Source organism: Hypoxylon trugodes (assembly GCF_022578975.1).
Source record: "Hypoxylon trugodes strain CBS 135444 unplaced genomic scaffold F4822scaffold_3, whole genome shotgun sequence".
Classification (NCBI taxonomy): Eukaryota; Fungi; Ascomycota; class Sordariomycetes; order Xylariales; family Hypoxylaceae; genus Hypoxylon; species Hypoxylon trugodes.
In genome coordinates, this window is record NW_026250018.1 from 3,372,824 (window position 1) to 3,391,237 (window position 18,414).

At 47.3% G+C, this 18,414-nt stretch overlaps 7 protein-coding genes across 7 annotated transcripts; 4 read left to right on the top strand and 3 right to left on the bottom strand.

The window, feature by feature from the left end:
- On the bottom strand, window positions 1-2,605 carry F4822DRAFT_186624 (RNI-like protein). The gene is made up of 3 exons (XM_051453490.1): window positions 2,427-2,605; window positions 646-2,362; window positions 1-587 (listed from the first exon to the last, which is right to left on the bottom strand). The coding sequence occupies exons 1-3, from the start codon at window positions 2,429-2,431 to the stop codon at window positions 501-503; spliced, it is 1,809 nt and encodes a 602-aa protein (XP_051317241.1). The 5' UTR covers window positions 2,432-2,605; the 3' UTR covers window positions 1-500.
- Window positions 2,606-3,227: 622 nt separating this feature from the next.
- On the top strand, window positions 3,228-7,049 carry F4822DRAFT_396821 (SNF2 family N-terminal domain-containing protein). Its single transcript, XM_051457567.1, has 4 exons — window positions 3,228-5,125; window positions 5,173-5,383; window positions 5,441-6,368; window positions 6,432-7,049. The coding sequence occupies exons 1-4, from the start codon at window positions 3,755-3,757 to the stop codon at window positions 6,658-6,660; spliced, it is 2,739 nt and encodes a 912-aa protein (XP_051317242.1). The 5' UTR covers window positions 3,228-3,754; the 3' UTR covers window positions 6,661-7,049.
- A 142-nt stretch (window positions 7,050-7,191) lies between these two features.
- F4822DRAFT_396823 (methionyl-tRNA synthetase) lies at window positions 7,192-9,377 on the top strand. The gene is made up of 3 exons (XM_051457568.1): window positions 7,192-7,499; window positions 7,571-8,826; window positions 8,880-9,377. Exons 1-3 carry the CDS (start codon window positions 7,304-7,306, stop codon window positions 9,174-9,176), a joined length of 1,749 nt encoding a protein of 582 aa, XP_051317243.1. The 5' UTR covers window positions 7,192-7,303; the 3' UTR covers window positions 9,177-9,377.
- On the top strand, window positions 9,378-10,730 carry F4822DRAFT_396824 (GNAT domain-containing protein). Its single transcript, XM_051457569.1, has 3 exons — window positions 9,378-9,556; window positions 9,668-9,747; window positions 9,831-10,730. Exons 1-3 carry the CDS (start codon window positions 9,535-9,537, stop codon window positions 10,512-10,514), a joined length of 786 nt encoding a protein of 261 aa, XP_051317244.1. The 5' UTR covers window positions 9,378-9,534; the 3' UTR covers window positions 10,515-10,730.
- A 359-nt stretch (window positions 10,731-11,089) lies between these two features.
- On the top strand, window positions 11,090-13,737 carry F4822DRAFT_186923 (uncharacterized protein). Its single transcript, XM_051453494.1, has 5 exons — window positions 11,090-11,208; window positions 11,274-12,422; window positions 12,475-12,740; window positions 12,835-13,560; window positions 13,618-13,737. The coding sequence occupies exons 2-5, from the start codon at window positions 11,383-11,385 to the stop codon at window positions 13,638-13,640; spliced, it is 2,055 nt and encodes a 684-aa protein (XP_051317245.1). The 5' UTR covers window positions 11,090-11,208; window positions 11,274-11,382; the 3' UTR covers window positions 13,641-13,737.
- F4822DRAFT_186844 (pyridoxal-phosphate dependent enzyme) lies at window positions 13,701-15,455 on the bottom strand. Its single transcript, XM_051453493.1, has 4 exons — window positions 15,019-15,455; window positions 14,713-14,948; window positions 14,391-14,596; window positions 13,701-14,340 (listed from the first exon to the last, which is right to left on the bottom strand). The coding sequence occupies exons 1-4, from the start codon at window positions 15,102-15,104 to the stop codon at window positions 13,834-13,836; spliced, it is 1,035 nt and encodes a 344-aa protein (XP_051317246.1). The 5' UTR covers window positions 15,105-15,455; the 3' UTR covers window positions 13,701-13,833.
- A 724-nt stretch (window positions 15,456-16,179) lies between these two features.
- Window positions 16,180-17,573, bottom strand: F4822DRAFT_186785 (carbohydrate esterase family 1 protein). The gene is made up of 5 exons (XM_051453492.1): window positions 17,462-17,573; window positions 17,084-17,410; window positions 16,670-17,021; window positions 16,565-16,605; window positions 16,180-16,507 (listed from the first exon to the last, which is right to left on the bottom strand). Exons 2-5 carry the CDS (start codon window positions 17,379-17,381, stop codon window positions 16,299-16,301), a joined length of 900 nt encoding a protein of 299 aa, XP_051317247.1. The 5' UTR covers window positions 17,382-17,410; window positions 17,462-17,573; the 3' UTR covers window positions 16,180-16,298.
- Between the last annotated feature and the right edge of the window lie 841 nt (window positions 17,574-18,414).

The following is an 18,414-nucleotide window of genomic DNA, read 5'->3' on the forward strand; positions in this document are numbered from 1 at the left end:
GTAGGTTTCGTATTGTTCGATTAGACGGCCACTTGCCTGGTATATTTAAGTACATATGTACATGATTGCCGTGGTGCTATGTGCAGAGCATCAGATGCAATAGGGCCAAAGCTACAGTTGAACGTCGATTGTTCAAGAAGTAACCCTCTGATGACATATCGGTAGTAATTATAGTAATTACAGCAAAATCAAGAAGAGAATAATGGCATATTTAGCCAATACTCCAGCTGAGCAACTCCTAGAGCGCCTCCCCCGAAACCCTTTTGCTGGGTGTTCAGACTTAAACCCCACGTTGCGCAGGGTACTGTCATTAACCCACAGCACCGCAAATGTGTAAGGGTCGTCGCAAGGGGATGATGCAAAACCAAATCGAACCGTATACTCCAGGGCCATTCACGATGTTCATGCTTCGTATGCGTCGTACTCGTCAGCGAGAGAGAAAAAAAAGGCCTTGCTATTCACAACGCATTTGCGTCATCATGAGAATATCGGTGCGAACTTCAATCCTCGGTACCTTCGATAATCATTCCCCTGGCATTCGGGACCCCAACGAGAATCTTGCCTCTGGGAACCTTGACATCCTTGACCTGCGTGTATTGTGTGATTAGCGATATATAAACTGGATATGAAATAGGAATTGTTTACCTTCATGCAGCCAAAGACGTTCAATTGCTTCAGCTTGGGGCAGACCTTGAAAATGGATTGAACCACGAAATCCGTGACCTCTTCACAAAAACTAATCTCCATATCAACGAGGTCGTTATATACCTTGTCGAGAGAAAAGACTTCCTCGAAAGCCTCCCGAGAGATGTTTCGACAACCGTGGACATTCAGCTTTTTCAGGCGTAAACCTGAGTGCTTCATCAGGGCTTTAAATCCATTGGAACAGAGCCCTATCTGGTGGGAATTCTCCCTAGGGTTCGAGGAGTCGATATGGCGGCATAGCTCCAGGTCAATGTGGGTAAGTGGCTTGTTCTTCCAATCATTGAATAGTCTGGCGAAGCCTGCGTCTGTCATTACCTCGCTGTGTGTGATGCGTAACTTGGCCAGCTCAGTACAGTGATTATGCAGTGCGTCGAGAAGACGATCGTCTACATCATCTACAATTCTGGTTGAGAAGGTACGTAGGTTGTGGCCAATATTCTCAATTACATGAACATACGGCTCCGTTGAAGTCTTCTTGACGAGATGGAGACTAAGGTGTTCAAGATTGTTAAGTTGTGCGATGGATTTGACCCCTTCGTCGGAAACCTCTTGGTTGTGACAGATCTTCAGTCGAGTTAGCGACGGAGCGTAGTCCTTGAGAGACGCTACGATCTTGTCACTGACATGTCTGTCGGTGAAATAGATCTGCAGAGCTTTGAGACTTTGTCCCTTGACCTTTAGATACTTCTCCCAGCATTCCTCGGTAAGCAAATTTGCGCCGTGCAGATATAGATTCTGAAGCGAGAAATTTCTTCCGATCAAGAACTCCATAATGTTGTCCTGGAATTGGATTGCATTGCGTAGCTTCAGGCTCTTGAGTTGAGAACATCTTTGGAATATCTTCATATAATCCGACTGTCCTAGACGTGCTGCATCGTATAGATTGATAAACTCAGCTTGGGGTTGGAGGAATAAATCCATCGTGGTGGGATTCATAAGTCGACGCTTCGAAAGTAGTCTAGCCACACGATCGATGGAATGGGGAGGAAGGTCGCCGAGATCATCAGCGAGATCAATATGATTGGCTAGGGTCTCGATACACAGAGTTGTTAGGGCTTTGACTCCAATCTGACCGTCCAGTAGATTGCTCTGGACCTTTCGTCGCCCGCGACCAGCAGAAGTGTTCGCCGGTTTCTTGGCCTTGGCCTTTTTTTTAACAGCCTTCTCTTCGTCTCCTAGCTCCTTGCTGCATCTAGGACAGAGCAAACCTCCATTTGGGCCGGTGCGCGAATAAGCAGTAACTGTGAATCGTTTCTTACATTGTTCGCAGTTCTCAGTCTGACCAGGGACGGGCAACATAGTGAGAGCTAGTGCATCATCATCATCATCGCTCCATTCTTGCATCTTGCGCTTCTTGTAGGCTTTGGTCTTCTTAATCTTATCGATGGCTTCTTGTTGTCTCTTGCGCTTTTGCGCCGCAGCTGCTCGCGCGACTGTCTGTCCTAAGGGATCACCCTCTTCGTCATTCTCATCGTTCTCATTGTTCTCGCTATTTTCATTTTCGCCGTTTTGACCGGTCGTAGTAGTCGTGGTATTAGCAGCAGCAGCACGGCGAGCGTCGTTATCAGCGCGAATGCGGCTAGCAGAGATATTCTGCGACTCTAAGTAGTCAGTCAACGCAGAGCGAGGACCTCTAATTCCCCGCGACTGTCGCTGCCTGTATCAGGTCGTTAGTAGCTTGTTTTGATAAAATGAATGATGGGAACAAGAAAATGACGTACATCATGGAGATACGAGGGAAACCTCGCGATGAATTTTAAGTGACTTATTTGTCTGATTTGCCTGATTTGCGATAGTCTGTTATATATGAACGGCGGAGTGGGATGCTATTAAGCGGGAGGGTGATCCAAAACACGCCGTTTGGATGGAATATCAATTATGTCGGATGCCCGAAATTGGGGGAGGAATTGGGGGAGATAAGGTTGACCAAGCAACTGTATATAAAAATTGCAGTGCTACTGTAGGTGCAAACAAGGATGACGGCGTTGTACAATTACGTAAATCTTTGAAATGAGTGTGAAACCCAAACAACCTGACTAGGCTTGGTTGTGAATTGTTGTGATGCTTTTTTTTCAATGGGGAAGAAAAAGGAAAAAAGAAGGGAGGAAGAGTTTGAGTCATTCAATAAGCGTGAATCGGGTTTGAGTTACAAAGCTAAATCGCTAGAACACGTCCGCCGCTGAAAGAGCGCGTTAAGTGGTTTCCTTTCAGGGAATCATCTTATCAGTTTAATGGATTTATAGCGTGCTTTCATGCAAGTCAGTGTTCTATTGTTGATTTTTTTCAGGGGGCCAAGGTCGCCGAGGGGCAAGAACGATCCACAAAGGGGAACTTTTTAACACTAACCCGCTAAAAGAAGGAACGGCGACAGGGGGTTAAATTACGTTTTCTCAGCTCTCATTGGCTTATCTGAAACCAGCATCTCCAAACGCTCTTTCCTAGCTTCACTAGCGGCGATCAAGTCACGAGTTTGCGTGTGGTAGTCGCGCCTCAAACACCGCTGCCTAGGAAAAAAAACAGTGCAGCTTACAGCTTTCCCCCCAAATTTATTCTCCTTCAACCCCACAAAATCTTTGTGTGGTGCAAGCTCGGCGTTTTTCAAGAGTCTTTCTCCCCCCCTTCTCTTCTTTTTTCATCGTTCAACCCAACCTGATCAACTTGCCACTTTACATATCCTTGATCAGGATTAATGCTATCTTTTGCAATTCTCCCAATGTGTTATTTTCTTCTACCATTTTTTGATGGTTAAGCCTTGATTTTGGGCGATCAATAACCAACTCTTGGGCAAGGCTGTTGTCCATTTCCTATTTCCTTGACTTTTTTTCACGCCGCACCTATAACGGCGCAGTCACCTCCAAATCCGAAATTCATTCCCCCATCATCATTCACGATTCGCATTCACACTTCCGCTTTTCGCCCTACCTGCCTATTTTTGATAAATAGGCTTTCGCCGTCCTACTAAAATTCGTCACATTCATTTTTATTTTGAACATATTCGATTGCGCCGATTTTGTCTATCATCGCTGCGATTCACAATACCCACAACGAGATGCCGCCCCGAACCCGAAGTGCAGCAGCCGCTAAAAGTGTTGCTGCGGCGAAGGAGTTAGGTACTGTCGGCAGCAACTCAACTTCTTCGGCGCCTACTCCCACAACGATCTCAGACAGCGACTACTCTACGCCGGCCACTAGCAATGCCGTGACTCCAGCACCGTCTGTCTCGGTATCCGCCAAGCCCTCGACCTCGAAGAGCGGACCCCGTCCTCGTCTAGTCGTCGAACTTCCTGATCTCGATCTCGACGGCACTTCGTCAGGCAGTAAGCCTAAGGGTTTTGGTTCGTCAACTACTAGAGGTGCCAGACGCCACCGGCCTGGCCCTATTTCTTACGTGGATGACTCGGAAGCTGAGGATGATGACGAGTTCTTCCCTAACGACAACTCTGTTAGTGCGAAAGTTGCGCGCAACCTCCAGCGCATGGAAGAAGAAGAGGCCATGGCTTACATCCCGTCAAACAACCGCAAGGGAAAATCTGTGGCGGGAACAAAGCGATCAAATATATCTCTTATCCCCGACTCTGAGGACGATGATGAAGCTTTGCCTTCTTCTTTAGGCTCTCGTAAAAAGCAGAAGATGATTGTTGCTGATAGCGAGGACGAGGTATCTGAACCTGATGTTCATTCTGAAGACCACATTGAGGACTCCGATGAGAACTCTGACGCCCATTTTGACGAAGCTTCTGACGATGAATCTACAAGGGATGAACCTCCTATAGATCTTTCTCTCGATGCGCCCCTGGTCCCTACGCGCGCTAATCGCGGGACCCGTCGTGCAGGTTCTCGTAAGAGGAGCGACTGGAAGAGAGAGAGACTGGAGATGCATCATCCCGAGCTCCTAACCATGTGGGCTGAACTTGAAGCAATGCCTGTTGTTAATGCCGGCTTAGCTGATCAACCAAGCAATATCAAGCGTCAGTTGAAACCCTTCCAACGTGCGGGGCTTGCTTGGATGATGGCGATGGAGCAGACAAAATGGAAGGGTGGTCTTCTTGGTGACGAGATGGGCCTTGGCAAGACTATCCAAGCCGTATCCCTAATCATGTCTGATTATCCTGCAAAAGCGCCTACGCTCGTGCTTGTTCCTCCTGTAGCTTTAATGCAGTGGACATCGGAGATCGATTCGTACACCAACGGACAATTGAAAACGGTTGTTTTCCACGGTACAAATCAAAAGGCAAAGCAGATGAAGGCCAAAGACCTCAAGAAGTTCGACGTTATCATGATGTCATACAACACGCTGGAGTCCATGTACCGAAAGCAGGAAAAGGGCTTTAAGAGGCGCGAGGGTACATACAAGGAGAAAAGCCCCGTTCATCAGATCAAATTCCATCGTGTCATTCTTGACGAGGCTCATTGCATTAAGGTACGCCCTTACTATCAATTAATTTATTCGCGATTAACATGATGCAGTCACGACAAAGCATGACAGCCAAAGCATGCTTTGCTCTTAACGTCGAATTCCGTTGGTGCTTGACCGGCACACCTCTACAGAATCGGATCGGCGAGTTCTTCTCGCTACTACGATTCCTGCGAATCATGCCGTTTGCTGCTTATCTTTGCTCGAGTTGTAATTGTTCCAACCTTAACTGGGCTGCGGATGACGATAGTCGATGCAAGCACTGTACGTATCTGTTCCTAGATCTCAGATGTATTCGATGTACCTGCTAACTCGTCTTAGGCAATCACGCTATGATGCATCACGTATCTGTCTTCAACCAGGAACTCCTCAACCCGATTATGCGTAACGGCAATGTCGGGGAGGGAAAAGTGGCTTTTGACAAACTTCGATTGCTTACCAGCCGAATTATGTTGCGTCGCCTGAAAAAGGACCATACCAGTTCTATGGAGCTTCCCGTGAAGGAAATTTACGTGAACCGACAGTTCTTCAGTGAGGAGGAGAATGACCTTGCTAACAGCATCATGAATAACAGCCAACGCGAGTTCGACACTTACGTCGCTCAAGGTGTTCTGCTTAACAATTATGCCAACATTTTCGGCTTGATTATGCAGATGCGCCAAGTGGCCGATCATCCTGATCTGATTTTGAAGAAGACTAGCGAGGGCGGACAGAACGTGCTGGTCTGCTGCATATGTGACGAACCTGCCGAGGAAGCGATTCGATCCAAGTGCAAACATGACTTTTGCCGTTCTTGCGCGAAGAGTTATGTTGACTCTCAGAAAAGCCCTGACTGCCCACAATGCCACATTCCCTTGTCAATTGACCTAGAACAACCTGAGATTGAGCAAGACGAAGTCCTCGTCAAGAAGTCATCAATTATCAACCGTATCAAGATGGAGAACTGGACATCATCATCCAAGATTGAGTTGCTGGTTCATGAACTTCACCGAATGCGATCGGACAACGCATCACAAAAGTCCATCATCTTCTCGCAGTTCACCACTATGCTGCAATTGATTGAGTGGCGCTTACGACGTGCTGGTATCACGACAGTCATGCTTGATGGAAGCATGTCACCTCCTCAACGACAGGCTTCTATTGATCATTTCATGAACAACGTTGGTGTAGAGTGTTTCTTGGTATCCCTCAAGGCTGGCGGTGTGGCATTGAACCTCACTGAGGCGTCACGCGTCTTCATTGTTGACCCGTAAGTTATCATTTTATCCCCTTTGCTTTCCTAAGAAATGTACTAATGATAGCTATGTTATAGGTGGTGGAATCCTGCAGCTGAGTGGCAATCGGCTGATCGATGCCATCGTATTGGTCAGACACGTCCTTGTGTAATCACACGCCTCTGCATCGAGGATTCCGTGGAGAGCCGTATGGTCTTACTTCAAGAGAAGAAGACCAACATGATCAACTCGACCGTGAATGCGGATGAGACGTCCACTCAGAAGCTCTCACAGGAAGACTTACAATTCCTTTTCCGAGGTACTTAAGTTATCCTATTCATTAATTTGCACTTGTACGATAGGCGTGGTCGGCGGGCGTTCAATATCAACCAAGGCAAAAGGAAAAGGAGTACAGGAGTAAAGGGAGTGATACGACCCCTATATACCCTAGGATGATCTTTTTAATGACGATTGGAACGACAAACCGAATGGTATTCGATTTCATTCAATCTCTGATTTCTTAGAGGAAAATAATGCACGCATAATGGAAGGCTTGGTGCTAGGTGTTTTTGCTTTTGCTTTACCACGCAGTTGGACTTTTACGTTCCTCTGCCCCCGAGCTATGTAGCTAGATAGTCCTATTAGTACAAACGGCTATAAGCCTCTCTGGACTGGAGTTTATTGAACTGTGACTGGAATAGATAATTTATTTGTGAAGAATGTTAACGATATATGCTAGACAAAGTCTGATGACGTAATATCACGATAGCTTAATTGTCCGCCCTACTCGACTTCCCCCACCCAACCCCACCTAGTACTACCCCAATTGGGGTCCTTAGATCGACAAGTCGGCGAAAATGAAATTCTTCCCCGATGTTAAAATATCGAATGTTTTCATACAGTAGCTTACATCGATAATCTACCATTATTAACCTCTTGTCAGTCACAACAGACGAGAAACCACCAGGCCATGAGGGGCCATTTGGGGGTGTTAAGCCGGCAATTGTCGACTATTAAAGCTGGACGATTGGCACGCAATGGCTGGATATGTCACTCATGTCGAACCGGTCAGGTTCGGCGCAAGCTGTTTAGCAGTAGTGCAGCTTTGCGGGATGCTAAGGAGAAGCCGTATTATGTGACAACGCCGATTTTTTACGTTAACGCTTGTGAGTATATTCCCTATACCCTTTACTAAGCAGTTTATGGTTCTTTCTTTGCTAATTAGCTTCTTCGCAAGCTCCCCACGTCGGTCATCTATATAGCATGTTGATCGCAGACGTCCTAAAACGATGGCAAGTCCTAAAAGGCAGACCGGCGATTCTAAGCACAGGTACCGACGAACACGGCATGAAAGTCCAACGCGCGGCCGAATTACAAGATGTCCCTCCGAAAGCCCTATGCGATGCGAACGCCGAGACGTTTAAGGACCTCGCGAGGAAAGCGAATATTTCAAACGACCACTTTATACGAACCACGGATCCCGAACATAGAGATGCGGTTGAATATTTCTGGACGGGCTTGAGGGATAGTGGATATATTTACGAGACTAAACATGAGGGCTGGTATTGCGTTAGTGATGAGACGTATTATCCAGATAACGCGGTCGAGAAACGTGTCTCGCCTGTAACGGGGAAGACGTTTATGGCGTCGGTTGAGACGGGGAATGCGGTTGAGTGGACCGAGGAGAGGAATTACCATTTTCGATTGACGGCTTTCCGAGACAGGCTATTGAAATTCTACGCTGAGAGCCCGGGGTGGATTGTTCCGAGTAATCGCTTCGCGGAGGTGGTTAGTTGGGTCCAAAATAACCTGGAGGATCTTTCGATATCGCGGCCGGTCAGTCGTCTGGATTGGGGTATTCCGGTGCCGGATGACTCGAGTCAGACTATTTACGTATGGGTCGATGCTCTGATCAATTATATCACGGTCGCTGGATATCCTGTGTGGCCACCGGGCGACGAGCATACGAAGGGGTGGCCGGCTGATGTGCATATTGTTGGGAAAGATATTGTTCGCTTCCATAGCGTATACTGGCCTGCATTGCTTATGGCACTGGATCTCCCCCTGCCGAAACGCATTCTCAGTCACGGACACTGGTTAATGAGCCGACAGAAGATGTCCAAGTCAGTTGGCAACGTGGTGAACCCTTTCTTCGCTATTGATCGTTGGGGTGTGGATACCATGCGATACTTTTTAATCTACAACGGCGCTATGGCTCACGACTCCGACTACAGCAACGAGTTTATTGTTGATAGGTACAAGAAGGGCTTACAGAGAGGCCTTGGCAACCTACTCAACCGAATCACGCGGCCGAAGAATTGGAAAGTAGCGGAAATAGTGTCGTCTATGAGTAGCAAACAATCTGAGCCGCTTCCGGAAGTGGTTGACATCCACCGAGGAGAGTTGGAGAGGCTTGTAGGGAAGGTTGAGGGCCATATGGAAGAATTGAATCCTAGCGGCGCATTGAGGGAGATTATGAAACTTGTATTTGAGGTATGTTTCACAAGATTTGTTTCTTCGCGGTATAAGCTAACTTTTTTTTATAGACAAATAGGTTCATACAAGAAGCATCACCTTGGGCCAAAACCGATGAAGATGATGCGGCGGCGGTCGAACAAATCGTATTTTACGCAGCCGAGTCATTGCGTCTCGTGGGTATTCTTCTTCAGCCATTTATCCCTGAGAAGGCAAATGAGTTCCTGGATAGGCTTGGCGTTAGTCATGACAGAAGGACGATACAGTATGCGGTGTTACACGCAGATGATTCTTATGGGACCCCTATGATAACACTTGGCGAGGGCGCACATAGCAGTTTGTTCCCACCGATTCCTGTAGAGGATTAATGTGCAAGGAACAGTATATGATGTAAATACATCGGACATTGTAAAATCAGATAAAAGTATAAATATGATGATACCCAGGGAAAACTCCCCTTTTTGCAAATTCCGAACTGAAGTCTGATGTGGTGATATCGTAAGATAGCGGGCCAAATAGGTACATGTGTCGGGTAACATGCACCTAAATTTATAGGGAGAATAGTTGATTCCCAGGGCTCCATCTTAGCTTAGGCACCAAGTCTTCCACAACATAATTTTCTCATGTTAATCCCACGACTCTTCGCAACGACGATGCGATTGAATCGTAGCATAAGAATATGCGATTGAAATTCCGGATCGGGTTTGAGATACTTTTAATATTACGATGAGGTTCAATGAGAATATCGGTTAGTTAGATCCCATTCCGTAACCTGTCTAGGACTGGGCTGCGTGTCGCTTTTCTCCCCTTCTATAAACTCCGAAGTGAGTAAGCTAATACGTGATCGGGTTTAAAACAGCTGTCTCGACCGAAAAGGTCCTTCTTGTACCTTACGATGCGCACCATGTCCCACGATACCATCAGTGGATGGAGGATCCGGTATTCTCATTTTCTCCCCTGCTGCTCAAGCTGCGAAAATTATATGAAGCTAAGTAAGTTGAACGAGTACTGACAAACTACAGGCCATCCGTGAAGCCACAGCTTCAGAACGTCTCTCCCTAGATGAGGAGTACGAGAACCAGGCATCATGGCGCGAGTCACCAGATAAACTCACATTTATTTTGTGCGAGCCGCTACTGCCACAGGATCCAGCGCCTATAGTAGTGGCAGGTGTAGATGATGCGCCGACAAAAATGATCGGGGATATTAATCTGTTCCTTACACCGTGGGATGATGATGAAGATGAGCAACAAGGACAGGAACCAGAGAAGGGAGAAAAGACATACTACACAGCCGAAGTCGACATAATGATCGCGGACTCATCTCACCGCGGCAAGGGAATCGGGCGCGCGGCTGTGTCGACGTTCTTAGTGTTTGTGCGACGGCATCTTGATGCTATCTTAGCTGAGTATGCTAACGCCGACAATACTGCCACCACAACTACTCCTACTTCTACTCCTGCGCTACGAGAAGTCGTAGCTAAGATTAATGCGAGTAATACTGGCAGTATCGCGTTGTTTAAAAGCCTAGGGTTTGTGAAGAAGGGAGATGTTAATTACTTTGGCGAGATACGGATGGTGCTTGCGGACTTCGAGTTTGCGTCAAAGGGGAATGGGGGGAAGAAAACTTGGGAGGCTGCGCGGGAGGGGATGTATTGGGAGTGCGCGTTTGATAGGTCAAGGTTGGGTACGGACTCGACAGGATGATGCCGAGGATTGATACCTTGATGGGCTTCATCAACAGTGAGTACTGCCTCAATACCTACAACACGAGAAATCGCACTAGTATTGCATTTCTCAAAGTTCTTGATATCAAGGAATCCCTCTAGCGTCTTTTTTTTTTTTTTTTTTTTTACAAATCTACTGAGGTCACGAATCGTGCTGATACTTTTCGCAAAAGTATACAACTGTAGAGGAACGTACCTATACGTGTATGTATGCATGTATATACATGCGTGTGTGGGTGGTACAAGATGGGTGCGGGACGGCGCGCGAGTGTGCAAATTGCATCCCGCACGATTGTTACTAGATTCGCACACGTATCCCAATTCATCCCAATTCATCCCATTTCCCTCTCTCTATTTCTACATATAGGTAGGCAACCCACTACACTTTATTATGATCAATTTGAGAAAGTTACTACTTACAGTTATTTCCACCAAAGCTTGCCTATATATATATATATATAAGAGCTTGCATTACCAAATTGGTTCCAGCTGCGGACATGGGACCTTCATCAGCTAACAGTTACGTGAACGAACGGCTCGTGGCTTGGTTACAGGACGACTCGGATCCTTGGAATCCCCTCCTGGTGTCTAGGTTGAACCGAACCAAAACCATCGAGAAAGTGTTCCAAGACGTGGACAGAGTTTCTGGGCACGTCGGCCAAATGCATACCCCTGTTAGAATTCCTCGGTGAGTCTACAGAGTATGTAAATTACTTCTATACTAATTACAAATTATTAGTGTGACGGCGCGTAACAACGCCGGCGTCACAGCTCTTCCTAAACGACACCCAACAAACACGAAGGGCCGAACAGATAGCAAGGCTGTATGTGAGGGTACCGCTAGCGGTATGAATATGAAGCCCGGTGCTCATTTATTGGGGATTGGTGCCGCCGTTGGTGCTCCTCCTAGATCACACCCAATAAACACTAAGGATCAGACGGATAACGAGACAGCATACAATGATACCGTCAGCGGTACGGATACAGAGCCCATTTCTCATTCACCGGATACCAGCGTAACATCGTATGAGACAGCGTATGGTGATGCCGCCATTGGAACTCTTCCTAAACCACACCTAACAAACACCATGGACCAAACGGATAATGAGGCAAATGATACCGCCGATAATATGGATATAGATTCAACTGCTCATTTACCAGAGGTTAATTTGGCAGTATATGATGATGCTGTCATTGGAACTCTTCTTCAACCAGACCCAAAAAGCATTAAGGACGAAACAGACAATGAGGAAACATATAAGGATACCGCCAACGGTATAGATACAGAGTCCAGTGCTCATTCACCAGAGATTAGTGGCCTACCAAAGGTCAAAGTTGATAGCATAGTTCAATCCCAAGTGGTTGATAATTCCAACCCCCCAGAGGCTAGAATCCCAACAATTGGGTTGTCCACGGAAGAAAAGGAGAAAGACGAGAGTGAATGTGGCGAAAGCGAGTCATCTATCACACACTCGCACCATGAAATAACGCGAATTTTCCCGCCAGGCAAGCGGTTGGTTCAAAGAATAATCGCCCGCTGCCGTGGGTTTCTATCTGCCCCCCGAGTGAGCACCTATTGCGGTTTTAGGTCTGTGTCGCCACAGTATACCGGCAATTCCAGCCCAATTCCCCATTTCAAGGAATCTAGGACTGGGAAACGGAAATACGGAGAGGTTTTTCCTGATGATTCGACTCAGGGCCAGGTACACGGGAATGACGGCGAGGAGAGCCGACCCGTCGTCGGCCGTCGACGGAATAAAAGACAAGCCCGGACAAGGAACTTCGCTTGCGCGTTCAACGTCTTCGATGATTGGAAGTACTCTGGCTCGTTCTCACTACGATATGCATCCTGCGGAAATAATGGATTTGACACAATCAGTCACTACAAGTTAGTATGCCTAGATATCGTTCTATAGATCTCCAGGTTGACTTGGGAGAAGGCAGCATATAAGACGCATTCACATCCTACATCAATGCTCTCGATGCGAGGAGATCTTTAGGCAGCAAGGGGATCTTGAAACTCACCTACTTGAAGATCCAAGGTGCGAGGAAAAACAGTTCATACGGAAAGACGGCTTGTCCCAGACCGAATGGGAGGCTGTAAAGAAAGCTTTCGAGCACCCGGATGACCGTTACGACGACGAGAAACGGTGGTTTCGTGTTTGGGATGTATTATTCCCTGGAGTGACAAGGCCTCCTGACCCTTGTGAGTTCTAGACATTATCTACTTGGACACCGAGTCCTCCTACATAGGTACGAGTATTTCCGAGATAAGTCGTACTTACTATAGACGTGCATAGATTACAGAGACTGTCGCCTTTCTTCACGTGACAGAGTCATCGACTATATGAAAAACCACCGAGCCGAACATTCTATCGGAAACGACGACAACGTGATGAGAATGGTGATTTCTGCTCTGAATAACGCCATGCCAAGCGCGCCACCTATTGAGTTAGATGCTGGTAGCTTCAACGCTTCACCGATGCAAGCACCAACAGCAAATAATGACACAAATTCAGCCCAAAGGAACAATCCGAGTGCTGGTGTGCCCAGTATATCTGATTCTACTGAAGGCACCACAACCCATACATATACGTCACTCTTAGGGCCGGGGACTGTCGTCTCCAGTACATCTTTCCCGTCAAGGCAGCCAGTATCATCCAATACTGACATATCAAATACCACCTCCGACGTATACCAAAGGAACGACCCGAACGCCAATCCGTATAATATGTATGACACGTCCACCGGTGCTTGGCCAATGCCTGCAGCCGTTACGGAATTTGTTGAAATGCAGGACTATCAGGATCACGAAGAAAGCACCGAGGAACGATGCAGACATGCTCGATTATCTGGTCCGCGTTCTGATGATTCAGCAATGAGCCAATTCGATCAGCAGTCCGACTATGTCACTATGAGCCAAGTCTATTTGAGCGGTGGTCTTCCGACCTCAGTGCAGTTTAATGAGGAAGTCGATACTGACTCCCAGCGCGATTCCATCTTTAATCTTGACGACACCAATAATGGTGAGTAACCCCCTTGGTTTCATTCGGCACCGTTGCCTTGACTCACCCTTTTGACAGAAGATCAACACACCGATTCTTAAGTGTTTCGAGTGCGGACTGGTGTCATTAAGGCACCTAAAGGGTCATGAAGATACGATTGGTAGGTGGTAGATGGGATTTATGACACAGTATATGTTTGCATATAGCGTCGTCTATATAGATACTTTAGCTCTTAAAGCATCAGCCACGTTAAATAGTTTCAATATCTATCATGTTGCGTTCTTCATGTAGTCACTATCTCCCAACCCCAAACTTCTCAGCATATTCTCTCAACATCTCTAACGAGATATTCTGCCCTCCACATACAACCACAACAACATTCTTCCGACTCCACTCCTCATCGCTCAAACCCGCCCCCACGATCTTCCTCAACTCCCCGTTATACACCACCGCAATCGTAGCTCCACAAGCCGTCTCAACCAACATACGCGCATCGTCCGCGAACCGTATCGTGCTATCCACGGCCTCGGCATCGGTGACTACGACGCTTTGCAGTATATCCGGCGCATCGCGCGTCGCCCACAGGAACGTGCGCTCGGAGACGCGCGGCGCGCCGAGACTGATTGCGATGCTGGTTATCGCGGGAAGTGTGACGAGATGACCAGCCTGGATACTAGCGTTAAGACTTTCAGCGCCGATGGTTTCCACGGCTATGACTTTTGGTTTGGGGGTTTGCGTGGAGAGGTTCTTGGTTACACCCGCCATGATACCATTGAGGAGGCCGCCGCCGCCACAGTTACACTTTGGTGGGGGTTAGTGAGTACTTCTGCTCAGAGCCGGGTTTTACATACGAGGATGGCGTCAATAGATTGCGCGCCTAGAGGCTTCACTTGCTTGACCAGCTCATCGACAATGAAACTCGCGCCCTCCCAGACATCTGGGTGGTCGAAAGGCGGTACGTAAATGCCGGCTGGGTCGTGAGCGAGCAGTTCGGTGCGAAGGTGCTCATCTGCGGCGGCCCAATTGGGGCCTATTTGATGGGCTGTGGCGCCGAGTACTATGAATAAAGGTCAATATCTTGGTCTCTTCGATGTAATTTCTAGCCGGGTGTCGCAATTGCTTGAAAAGTGACATCATAAAATCATTCATTTAAAGTAGATTGAAATTACTTACGGCGCATTTTCTCTATCATATGTGCAGGTGTGAGCGTGGGTACGACAATAGTACACGGCCGACTCAGTGTACCAGCCGCTGTTGCACACGCTAGGCCTGCATTGCCCCCAGATGAGCAGTAAAAGTGCGCATTTCCAGCAGGTTTAGCGAGCATGGCTTGGTACATCATATTTCCAACCCCTCGCGATTTGAACGAGCCGGATGGCTGGAGGTTTTCCAGCTTAAGGAAGACATTGCTGCGGTTTCTTTATTAGTCTCGGTGTAATCAGATTTGAGGGGTTAAGGATATGGGAAATAGGTTCTTACCAACCTGCTATACGCGAAAGGGGCGGCGATGGGATGCACGGTGTTTCTATGAAGAGCTTTTGAGGCTCTGGATCACAGGAGCCCATTTTGCTTGATGATGGCGTAATAGGTGAGATGTAGATTAAGAGAATCTCAACGAGTGATCCGAATTAGTCGCGAAAGTGGGTTAGGCTAGAGATGGCTTTAGATCAATGTCGGCCCGGAATTTGACATTGAAAAAAATATGTTCATCCGAGAATCAGCTCAATACTTATGTTATTTCAATCTCGAGGAAGGTTAGTGATTCTCAATAGCCCGAACGCCTTCTATCGTAGAAAAAGATAAGGGGGTCCGCGACAATCTCCAGCGGGGCCTTCGGGGCCCCCTCCCCCCTTCAGCGTAGTGGCTGGAACCCCGCGGTGTTGACCCGAAGGGCGTTACTGGTCATTATTTAGGTACATACCCGGGTGTATACTATTATGTAACCCCGTACTTGGCTTTTCTCGCAAGGGACCTACATCTTTTCACATTCTAAGAAGAAAATAAGATGAGATTGAACCCGAATTAATATCATATGACAGATGAGAAAGACTATCTAGTAAATATGGCCTTCGTTACACCCTCTACGTCATCAAGACCATTAATCAAATTTGTACTACCGAAAATTTTACTACAAGAAAAAGCAAAGCTAGAGGGACGAGGAAACTAAGAGAATCCTTATCATCTCGGAGGGCGTCGGAGACATCAAAGCCTAACCCAATTGCTACACATTTCATATTTCGGGCATCTATGATAGCCTTAAGCAAGGGATGTTTAGTGATATTAGATATCATGGAAGATATTCTCTGCTCGGTAAACCTTCCGGAAAATGTGTGGTTTTGCATACGGCGAAAGTGGGGCTCATACCGGTAACAAGACCGGACACCTCCGTTACAACCACCGGTGGAAGGAACGATGGTAAGGGTCTTTACAACGACTACACTCCTTATTCGATAATTATACAGAGGGACAGTATTGTACCGCTTTCAATTATGAGATATTGGCAGTGGGAATCTGGCATCTAGCCCAGCCTGGAAGCTCAGTTCTCCTGGATTTTCGGTGTTACCAAGCCCCAAGGTACGTTACGCAAGTCCGCTCAGTTCAACATTCACGTCAAATTACTTCTTTTATGGCAAAGTAATGTTCTCATTGCACTACTTGTTAAAATTGGTATTTTAAGCCATTTTCCTTTCCATCTGAGGCCTGCCAAGCTCCCAGATTTTTACCTGAGTATCTTTCAAAGCCTAGCCCGATTTTCCCATTTACGCAATTCCGAAGAAAGCAAGGTCCTGAGCCTCGTGGACGGGGACGGTGTGGCCGACTCCTTGGGCGCTGTATCCGACTAGCTGGGCGGTAGCGGCATCTCCGTCTCCGTAGATGGTCTGGGTGTATCCGCTCTGGGGCGTGTTGGTCTTGTCCGCCGATGTCGTGAGGCCTAGGACGTTGGACCACTCCTTGAGGGTTTCTTGGTCTATTTTGACAATCAGTATTTATATTTTGCGGTTGTTCAAATTGGCTCGGAACTCACAGTTGGGGTATCGGAGGGTGCCGTCGGAGGTTCCGTGCCAACTATTTCGTCATGTTAGTCCAGAGAGCTAAAAGTCACCGCTGTGCGGGGAAAATGGTTTCTTACACTTGGACACGGGGGCGGGGGCCGGTGTAGTCGGGGTAGTAGGATCGGACGAGGTCACCCCATTGTTGAGCAGTCTTGGTGCTCTGGCCGTTAGCGCAAGCGTTGTTCCATCCAGGGGGGTCCTGGGTGGCGGTCGAGCCGGAGACGTAGAAGCATCCGTCGGGGACACCAGAGTAGACGGATCCCGCCTTGAAGACGTCGGGGTAAGCTCCGAGAAGCACGTTCGTCATCATGGCACCGGAACTGGTTCCAGTGACGTATGTCCTGTTGGCATCACCACCGTACTTGTCTACAGCGTATTTAACCATGTTGATGATGGTCTGGCTGTCACCACCGCCATCATGCTTCAGGGCTATACCAATTCAGTCAGCAATTATTCGATCTGAGCCATATCGGTAAATTAAGGGAACGTACTAGCGTCGGAAGCGACATCGAAGCAACCACCGCTGGATCGCGAGTTGGGGTAGATCAAGATGAAGCCATGTTGGTCAGCCAAGGGCATGTAGTGAGACTCGGTGGAGTATTGTTGAGCGGAGCCTTGGCAGTGGTGTACGGCGACGATGATAGGAGCCGGGGTCTTAAGGTTCTTTGGCACGTAGGAGTACATGCCCAGCTTTGTAGGGCTGGCATTGAAGTCGTTCACCTTAGTGATGGACTGGGCACTGCCAATAGTGGCAAGCGCCAAAGTGGCGAGCGTCGATACAACCTGCATATTGTCGTCCTTAAGCAAATGGGGCAAGTCTACGGCCAAATTAACTTGGGGATATTCCTAGAACTCTTATACAAGCTCACTTCAAAGTTCCGGTGGGCAAGCTCCCAATAAGTATTTTTATCCTGTTGTCCCCCCTAATGTTGTTTTTAAGACCAATTTCATCGTGGCCACTGCCATTTCCCCGGATCTCACCTTAGCTTGTTCATCCCTCTGGCTAATCTACTAGTCGGTTAATTTATCGCGGCGGACTCTGTTCCAAATCGGGAAATCGGATATTCGGTTAATCAATATCAACATACATTATTATTGCGGAGTAGTTGGAGAATCAGGTACTCAGAGTGAAGTTTTAGCCTGGTATCCTGACGATCTAGGTACCGATCCGTAAATGCGAACCGGGCTCACGACTAGCACAGGGGAAACCGAAGCTACAAGAAAAATAAACTTCACGGGGTCTACCCCATACCAAAAGGTAGTATCGTCAGAATAGGCTATTCTCAATATAAGGGCATGGTCATGCATTGCGTAAGTACTCCACGTGGCTGGATATTTATGGTAGCTATATCCGGGGTAGTTGAATGAGGCTCAGTCTAGATTGGCATATCATATATAGCCAGTTTGCTCGAATTGGGTAACAACTCATTCTTACGATAGAACCTTATTTCTACGTGAAGCATCATATTTGTTTCTGGCATATATGAATTGCAGGGGTTTATGTGGGATGCTCCCCAGTGTGGTGGGGATTTTCATGCCACTCAAAGAAATACAAATCTAGAATCGCTCGAAGAACATAATATGAAGAAGTGATCATGTGGTTAAAGTGATCTTGTCTACCATGCATATTGCCCTATAGCATCCCACATCTATCAATTGGCCTTCCAGGGACGATATACAGCGACGGGTTTACCGGAGGGTTTGACGCAGGTTATTAATAGAAGCGTCGCTCATCAAAAACCTCGGTGATTCGGCATGGTATATAGCGATGCTTCGTGATGTGCAGTGTCATGTAGTCTCTAACATATAAAATAGATCTATC

Coding starts and splice junctions, on each gene's coding strand:
- F4822DRAFT_186624 (XM_051453490.1), bottom strand. Junction 588..645: donor ACGTCTTTGGCTGCATGAAG/GTAAACAATTCC, acceptor CAATACACGCAG/GTCAAGGATGTCAAGGTTCC.
- F4822DRAFT_396821 (XM_051457567.1), top strand. CDS start 3,755: ATGCCGCCCCGAACCCGAAGTGCAGCAGCCGCTAAAAGTGTTGCTGCG. Junction 5,384..5,440: donor CGATAGTCGATGCAAGCACT/GTACGTATCTGT, acceptor AACTCGTCTTAG/GCAATCACGCTATGATGCAT. Junction 6,369..6,431: donor CGCGTCTTCATTGTTGACCC/GTAAGTTATCAT, acceptor GCTATGTTATAG/GTGGTGGAATCCTGCAGCTG.
- F4822DRAFT_396823 (XM_051457568.1), top strand. CDS start 7,304: ATGAGGGGCCATTTGGGGGTGTTAAGCCGGCAATTGTCGACTATTAAA. Junction 7,500..7,570: donor GATTTTTTACGTTAACGCTT/GTGAGTATATTC, acceptor CTTCTTCGCAAG/CTCCCCACGTCGGTCATCTA. Junction 8,827..8,879: donor TTATGAAACTTGTATTTGAG/GTATGTTTCACA, acceptor TTTTTTTTATAG/ACAAATAGGTTCATACAAGA.
- F4822DRAFT_396824 (XM_051457569.1), top strand. CDS start 9,535: ATGAGGTTCAATGAGAATATCG. Junction 9,557..9,667: donor GAGGTTCAATGAGAATATCG/GTTAGTTAGATC, acceptor GGTTTAAAACAG/CTGTCTCGACCGAAAAGGTC. Junction 9,748..9,830: donor ATCAGTGGATGGAGGATCCG/GTATTCTCATTT, acceptor GACAAACTACAG/GCCATCCGTGAAGCCACAGC.
- F4822DRAFT_186923 (XM_051453494.1), top strand. CDS start 11,383: ATGAATATGAAGCCCGGTGCTCATTTATTGGGGATTGGTGCCGCCGTT. Junction 12,741..12,834: donor GACAAGGCCTCCTGACCCTT/GTGAGTTCTAGA, acceptor AGACGTGCATAG/ATTACAGAGACTGTCGCCTT. Junction 13,561..13,617: donor TCTTGACGACACCAATAATG/GTGAGTAACCCC, acceptor CCCTTTTGACAG/AAGATCAACACACCGATTCT.
- F4822DRAFT_186844 (XM_051453493.1), bottom strand. CDS start 15,104: ATGGGCTCCTGTGATCCAGAGCCTCAAAAGCTCTTCATAGAAACACCG. Junction 14,597..14,712: donor TATGATAGAGAAAATGCGCC/GTAAGTAATTTC, acceptor CTTTATTCATAG/TACTCGGCGCCACAGCCCAT. Junction 14,341..14,390: donor AATCTATTGACGCCATCCTC/GTATGTAAAACC, acceptor CCCCCACCAAAG/TGTAACTGTGGCGGCGGCGG.
- F4822DRAFT_186785 (XM_051453492.1), bottom strand. CDS start 17,381: ATGCAGGTTGTATCGACGCTCGCCACTTTGGCGCTTGCCACTATTGGC. Junction 17,022..17,083: donor CGATGTCGCTTCCGACGCTA/GTACGTTCCCTT, acceptor GAATTGGTATAG/CCCTGAAGCATGATGGCGGT. Junction 16,606..16,669: donor CCCCGCCCCCGTGTCCAAGT/GTAAGAAACCAT, acceptor ATGACGAAATAG/TTGGCACGGAACCTCCGACG.